The 7667-nt window shown below is 41.1% G+C and overlaps 2 protein-coding genes across 7 annotated transcripts in view; both read right to left on the bottom strand.

Annotated features, from left to right (window-relative positions):
- The window catches only part of bag2 (BCL2 associated athanogene 2), a 2735-nt gene extending 2422 nt beyond the window's left edge, over nt 1-313 (bottom strand). Inside the window, exon 1 of the mRNA XM_020603163.1 lies at nt 1-313. This exon is cut by the window's left edge and continues 81 nt beyond it. Coding sequence (XP_020458819.1) covers nt 1-38 — 38 coding nt within the window. The 5' untranslated portion in view covers nt 39-313.
- Nucleotides 314-1042: 729 nt separating this feature from the next.
- On the bottom strand, nt 1043-7563 carry znf451 (zinc finger protein 451). Of its 6 annotated transcripts, XR_002275189.1 has the most exons (14): nt 7456-7563; nt 6507-6570; nt 6065-6148; nt 5865-5978; nt 5346-5457; nt 4885-5035; nt 4658-4784; nt 4384-4543; nt 3614-3761; nt 2012-3492; nt 1862-1933; nt 1501-1566; nt 1220-1314; nt 1043-1109 (listed from the first exon to the last, which is right to left on the bottom strand). XR_002275189.1 is itself a non-coding variant. In XM_020603119.1 (13 exons), the coding sequence occupies exons 2-13, from the start codon at nt 6564-6566 to the stop codon at nt 1274-1276; spliced, it is 2616 nt and encodes an 871-aa protein (XP_020458775.1). In that variant the 5' UTR covers nt 6567-6570; nt 7456-7563; the 3' UTR covers nt 1139-1273. The 6 variants fall into 6 exon arrangements, 5 of the variants coding, with proteins under 5 accessions (XP_020458779.1, XP_020458780.1, XP_020458775.1 ...); XM_020603119.1 differs by lacking the exon at nt 1043-1109 and having other exon boundaries at nt 1139-1314; XM_020603120.1 differs by lacking the exon at nt 1043-1109 and having other exon boundaries at nt 1139-1314; nt 7436-7532.
- Nucleotides 7564-7667: the final 104 nt, after the last annotated feature.

Raw genomic sequence — 7667 nt, 5'->3', positions numbered from 1 at the left:
GCTTCGTTCATTTTCGCCTGTATTTTCGCTTGAGCCATGATGGTGAGCGATACCGTTACTGTGATCCGTCCCGGAGAGGAGAGGAAACCCTATGTGAGCTGAGCAGTCCGAGCCGCCCAGCTGACCGCAGCGCCACAGGGACAACATCTCCTTACATGGGCTTCAACTTCCTTCACTCATTCCTCACAGAAGTTTCCCGAGGAGCCCAGAACAAGGACCCCTGGTTGTCCCATAGCAGCTTTAGCAACCCCTCAGAAATTCTTTAAGCTATACTTTAAATCCCTTCACATGTTCACAGACATAAAACTGCTTTGGTAGCCGCCACTTATTTTCAAATCTTTATCTCACAAATATATTCAGGTGAAATGTTTAGCCCAAATGTCTTATATGATGGGTCTGTTGCAATATTCATCATTGCAATTTTTTAAATATAAAACCTTTTTAACTTATTCATTTTTGTGATTATGGATTTCAATGACTAAAACATGACTGTATATTTTATGTATACCTTTAATAAACTGCCCAATTCAATATGCCTTGTTCTACTCAACTTGCTGAAGGTTCTGTAATTGCTAGATGAAAATTGGATGAGCTTCTTCACACTGTTGTTTCTGAAACTATAGCCACACAGGTGACAGCTGCCAAATTCTACAACTAGGAAGGTTCAGTCCCAGTTAACTTGTTCCCTTAAGTGCATAAGCACAGTGTTTACTCCAGTGCACCATGTACCCTGTCATTCAAACTGGTTCATCATATTTCTGAAGCACAAGACAATAAGGCCTCTTGCAGTACTCTTGACTCCTGAGCTGTGCAATACAGACATAAGCCTGGTCGTTTTCATTTTAAGGGAATGGTCTGATATTCTTTCCGATCAAGGTCAGGACCCGTATGGGAGCACTTGTGGAAGGACTGGCTCTCATAATACAGCAGATTCAAGTGTCCAGTGGAGACCGACTGCAATTAAAGACATAATTAGCACGGAGGTCACAAGTTCAGCTAAGGCATCCTGCAGTGTGTTGACACACCAAAGTGCTGAGTCTTCACAACAGCCACAAACCAACCTTCCAAAATGGGGGATCTGGCAACAACAGTAAGATCTGGGTGGTACACTGTAGAGAGGGTTTGTAAAAATGAAGTCTGTTATACGGTGCATTTAATTCAAAAACATGGAAAAATTACACAAGTTAGCCTTTATTTAATACAGTTGGAACACCATTACCTTATACAAAACATTTCACCATATTGTCTGATGAACACAAAAGCTATGAAGCCCTTAGAATTCCACAAGACTTCTTTTAAGAGCTTCTTCCAACTCTGTTAAAAAAAAGGAATAAACATATCTGTGACAGTATGTCCAAATAAAACACTGCAAGTTTCAACAACACTGTAACAAGAAACATTAGTTTCCTCCATTTGTTCACATTTTAATACTCTCGATCTATCCTACAAAGCACTTGAACATTATTTAGTAAACTAACATCTTGAGTTATATTACCCTACCTGCAGACTCTCTTGCTTCTTCTGCACTCAAAGACAGTGCATGCTTCATCTCGTCATCTGAACCATCTGTAATAGAATACACAATAAAAGGGCAGCAGGTTAATCAAAATTTGCATTAATGAAGAAACTTAAAAATGCCCACACACAAGTTGCATAGTATGTGAGGGATGTCTTTTCTTAATTTTATAGTTAGGATTCCTCTTCTATGAAATATTTCTCATGGCTTTTCAAAAAAAGAAAAAAAAAAGCACAGTGATGTAACATAACACCTGTAAATGTAAAAAAAAAATTAAAAATAACACTATTTGCCTGGCAGCTTTTTGTCAGTGTGGAGTGGCTACAGTATGTGTTTACTGCTTACTTTCATATACTTCACTCTCTTTGTTGGCTTCATCGATGTTCAAAAACTTCACCAACACTTCATCTTCAATCTCTGCAAATCATTTGAAAATGGAATTAAGTGCTGCATGCAAACGGAGGTAATATAATATGTCAAAACAACTGATTTTACCATTGTTGTCTGGTTTGAGCTCCATAGCATCAAGTATTTTTACAGTTGTGGCTTCTACTTTCAGGTCTTTTCTGCAGGTCCTGTTCATACAGGGTTCCAGGGTGCAGTGTTGGGAGTGATAGTGTTTATGGAAACTTGGCACATCCGTAAAACTGTCCTGGCAGGCTTTACATTCTACTTCAAAAGTCTTGTCCAGGTCCAAGGCTGCGTGCCGTGTGTGGACGTGAGTCTTCATCTGTGCATAGGAAGGCACAGACACACCACAAGGAGCACACACATACTGACACCTTCCTTCAGTGGCCAGATTCCTCATGCATTGTGTAAATGTAGCTTTCATTTCCTCTTTGCTCTTTTCTGAACCCATGCATTGGCATATAAGCTGGCTAGTGCTTTCAGCTACAGCAGTCTGAACACCTTCAGCATCATCCATACAGTAGTAGTCGTTACTGTGAAGACTCTTGTAGTGCTCCAAGAACTCGTCTTCGGATTCAAACCGCATGCTGTCACAGAGGCCGCAGAAGTGGGAGCTGTTTATGTGCCCACCGTGCTCATTCACGCAGTGTCTACGTACAGTGGACTCTTTAAAGAACTTCTGAGGGCAGTGTCCACAGATGAATCTCTGAAAGCTGTGACTGCTCATGTCACTGCAGTGTCTGCGGACGGCTGCCTCCGAGTCAAAGGTGTCCTCACACATCCTGCACATCCAAGTCTGCTCTCCTTCTGAAGACGATGACACGGCTGTGTTCTGCTGGATGGTGAAAGATGACTGCAGGATGACATCGCCGCTGGTAGATGGCTTGGCATCGGTGACTGCGGCAAGCTCCTCGGGCACTTCCAGCTCGGTGAAGTAGGTATGTCCACTGTGCGCTTCCGACACGTGCAGCAGGATATCTTCATGCTGAGGCATTTCTACCTTGCACTTGCGGCAGTAGAAGAGAAAGTTCGTAAGATGAGCCCCCCCATGAAAGCGACTCATATGCAGGCGGGTGACTGAAGACTCTCCCATGTGTTTGCCACACACGCCACACTGATGGAAAATTTGGTTCACAGACAAGAGATGCTTACTGGCTGCAGCCTCCTCTGAGAACTGTAGACCACACTCACAGTACCATGCTGTTACTAAGTTTCTGCTAGTGCTGCCATTCACACTCGGGCTTAGTCTTTGTCGTTTACCTGGAAGATCTTCCCAATCACTTCTCTTCTTGTTTCTTTTTTGAAAAGATGTTTCAAGGCCAGCGGACTGTCTTTTCTCTTTAGCACTGTGGGTTTCACTAAACCTACAGTGCTGAAGAAGTGCTTTCGCCATTGTTTGATTGACCTCCACATCATGCTGGGTCGATTCTTTGTGTCTCTTAATTTCACCTTGGCTGAGGAAGACTTTGCAGCAGAGGGAGCACTGCCCTTGCACTTGCAGCTGTTTCATTACCTGCACTATTGTTTTATCAGCCTTTGCCACCGCACAGCCCTGTCTGCAGTACACACTAAAAGAAAGGACAACAAAGAACCTAAATTAAGAAAGATTTACACAAAACCAGTGTCTGCGCTACAAACATTCAACACTGTTCAATATCAATATGCTAGAATAATCTCAACGAAACTTACTTAAAGTGCGCTTGAGCTGCCTGATGTGAGATCAGTACTTCGTGACATAAAGAGCATCGGACTTTGAATGTTACATCCTTGCACAAAGTAATGAGACGGTTCTTAATGTACTGCGGGACAGGAAGTGGCAGTGCTCTTCCTCTGGGTTCTTAAACAAGAGGAAAACAAGTAAAAGTATTTTTGCTCATATAATACCTCAAGGTATTAGAGGTAGAAATCATATATTGCCACTTAACTGTATTTTCACTCCTCCATGCACATTGTGATTTAGATCCCTGTGAAATCTCGATCTCATGTGACAATGATTCTGCCATCTTTGCATTAAGGGAGATGCCTTGCAACAAACCAAGCGCTCCCTTTTCCTTGCTAAATTGTGTTAACCAATAGCAGAAATGTGTTACATCACATGACAAGCCGTAAAAAGGAAAAGAAGACTGATTCAAAACCAAATCCAACATGTTTGACACTGTGAAAGATATTCTGTGCCGTCCTGCAACTGTTTTTCAAACATTGAGCTGCCGGCTCTATACACCTAGTGCTGAACAGCAGCTGAGGCAGAAATAAGTCATTTTGAGGTTATAAGTTGCAGTTATTGGTGAACACAGCTTAGGGAGGACAAGGGAGCGCTTGGTTTGGTGCAAAGGATCTCACTACTAATGAAAACACCACAGAATTATTGTCGCATGAGACTGAGATCACATAGGTATCTAAATCACGCTCACAGGCCTAATAAAGGTGTATAAAAAATAAAAATGTTCAATAAACCTTACCATTCATGGCGAGCGACTCTGTGAAGTGGTTTTTGGTTGACATGTGCAGAAAACACTCGTCTCGGAGGCTGAAGAGAAGGCAGCAGGCAGGACAGGCAAAACACACAATCTGCTGGTAGGTCTGAGTGATTAAGTGACCGTCAGCAGTAGATGAGGACACCTAATGATTAAAACACAGTCAGAATTTATTATTTTGCTTTTCTGAATCAATAGCCAACTATGACTTTTAACAACAAATTAATAAAATGTTGACAGAGCAGGAGTCTTTAGGAACCTTAGTCTTAAGATGTTCCCTCCATGCTTCTTTGGTTTGAAAATACTGACCACAGGCAACACAGGCAAAAAACTCAGACGGGCTCCCTTTAAGATTTATGGTTGGGTCACAGGGGGAGTGATCAAATCTGCACACAAAATATTTTTGCTTCAATAATTTGTACTGAAGAAAACAATTCAAAGTATTATAACTATTCTAAAAATGAAAATAATAATAATAATCATCACCTTTTTAAGTGCCCATCAAGGAGAGATACATTATCATAAACTCTACCACAGTTAATCACTGGACAAGTGTGTAGAGTTGAATTATTTCTGGGGATAGAAACAGGTCTGTGCCTTCTTCCAAAACCAGCACTGATCACTCCAGGTTTAAGGCCTAAATAAACACAAAGGCACGTTATAATCAGGGGCACACGTAACTGACAGCTTCTTTCAACACACTGTAGCATAGTGACAGGATGCCGTCTCATTTGCGTGTCTAGATTACTTAAAACAAAATTATACTGTAATCATCCCTGTAAAGAGAGTGAGTCACTGCATCAGCAAATGTAAAATACAAATCACTACATGACAGCAAAACGTTTTAAGTTATTCTGTGGGTTTGAATCAACACAAATACTGACAGAATGACTGAAAACACCGTGAGTGACTATGTAACAGCTTTCTGATCTAGATTAAAAATGTACCTGGCATCTTTAACCACATGTCCACACAGCGTTTCGCTTCCTGACTTGTACCGTTCATCAGATTGAAGGCCAGCTCCTGCTGTCCATGAGCTTGTTGTAAAACCTGCTTCTCCTGAAAGAGGCAAAAAGAACAGAGCAGTAACAGAATATTTCCTGCCAAGCTTTTCACACCTGCCTTATACGACAGACACGTCAGTGAAAACCAAAAGTTTAACATTGATTCTCTAAGTGCTGTTCAGCCTTGCATTGTAGGTTGCACCATTTATTTGCTTTGTACCCATTCTGCCCACCAGGTGTCACTCTTGCTCCTACAACTGACCTTAATTGACCCCACATACCATCAGATAAAAAAAAAAAATCCCTACTTGGCATAAATTACTCTTTAAACAAAAAAATACAAATAACTTCTATTTATAGAGTTGTTAATAAGACTGAACACAATAGTCTGACACACACACACACACAATTTTATTATGATTAACAAATGGCAGCAACTTCTTTTATGTTGAGCAATCTCACCTTGAACGCTCTGCATTTATCTGCTCGCTCCTTTTTCTCTAGAGCGACCTGGTGTGCTAGTCTGTCGAGTGTAGACGTAACTTGTGCTTTATGACGGCTGATTTTATCTTCAAGCTACAGTGGACAGAAAAGGCACAACAATTTCAGACAGATATTCACAGTGTCCATTTTTTTAAAAAGTGTTCTATTCAGCCACTCACTGTGCCTGTAAATGACGAACATCCCTCATCCTCACTATCACTGAGCAGATCTATACATTCCAATACTGGTCTGAGGTGGCCCTCCTGAAACAAGTACAAGACACTATGTCATTTACTGTTATAAACACACATATATTATACACCTAAGGATGTCTGCCAACCCTGTGCAATGCAAAAAGGGTGGTATCTTATTTTGACATCACCAAGAAAACACAGTGGCCTATTGGTACAGTTATAACAATAAACAGAGCATATGTTAATTTTGTTAAGGGAATCAAATTGACATATTTATGAATTAAATAAAACAAGAAATCAGTCTGATTTTCAGGTTAGGTCTACAGCATAGCACAATTAATCCAGTCAACAGACAAGCATTTGCAACCAATTATCATAGCCACTGAACCTACTGATTTTTTTTAAAACAAAAGTGTGCAAGCCTTACTGATACAAACTCCACTTCTTCCTCCGCCTCATTTTCATCTGTTTGAGTTTGCGAAGACATTTATCTGAGGGGGAAAAATAAACGAATATAAAATGTGAAGCTGCGGCCATAACTCCAAACATACATGTATAAGCAGAAGTGATGTGCAACGTATTTACGGGTTGAGCTGATGCGACAACTCACGGTAATAAACCGTGTTGCTCTGCCGTCCACTCGTTTATTCACAGAATAAAACAAAGAGAAAATCAACTTCCTGTGTCTCATACAATGGCGCCAAAAGGCCATCACAAATTAATCCTTAAGTAACCACAGGTTTACAATAAATTTCAATTCAAATGAAGTTGACACTCAGCTGCATTACTCAAATAGAACAATTTTAAATCAAACTTATGCATATTACAAAAATGGCACTTAACCTACATTAAGCCCCTCGGCCTCCACTAGCAGCACTGTGCGCCCGAGCTGCAGAACAGTCCTGCAATGGACGACCAAGTAGGCGCCACAGTAGATCGTAGGGCTTATGGGCTGTATTGAGCGAGTTTAACGTTAACGCACGTTAACGTAAGCCGCACCCCCATCGATGCAACTCGTATTTTTGCTACTTTACATACATTTTCAATGACGTGACATATCCTAAGCTTCCGCTAATAAGTTGATCTCCATCGCTAGCATGGGTTTGTATTTCAACGACCGTTTAGTCAGCCCCTTTACTGTCAGCAGAAATCTTGAAATGAATGCTTCTTCACTGACAGCAATCCAGGACTTCCAGCGTTCGGGGTCTTGGGAAGCTAAGTTTAGCTGTTGCGCTAGCTCTTTGACTTGTGCGGTTGCAACAGCTTTAACCAACCTAAGCATCTCAGGTAAACACACTAAAGTTGTACTTGGGTTAGTGTTAATCACATAGGATTAAAATCAAGAAAAGTATAAACCTGAGCATCAGGTTACCCACTGCTTGTTCTGTTGACTCCTCAATTAACAGAGCGATAGCTTGTTTTCCCTTCTTCTTCTTCATGGATCTTTTTTTTAACGGCCTTTGGCATCTAGCTTAATAGGAGCATTACCGCCTCCTTCTGCTTCGGAGTGTGGGTCAACGTTCACATTCTACACATTAGACCTGTCTGTCCCAAATACATAAAATCCTGGCCAGGCCACTTGATATTT

Source organism: Monopterus albus, unplaced genomic scaffold (assembly GCF_001952655.1).
Source record: "Monopterus albus unplaced genomic scaffold, M_albus_1.0 scaffold60.1, whole genome shotgun sequence".
Lineage (NCBI taxonomy): Eukaryota > Metazoa > Chordata > Actinopteri > Synbranchiformes > Synbranchidae > Monopterus > Monopterus albus.
This window is presented reverse-complemented; position numbering and strand designations above follow the sequence as displayed.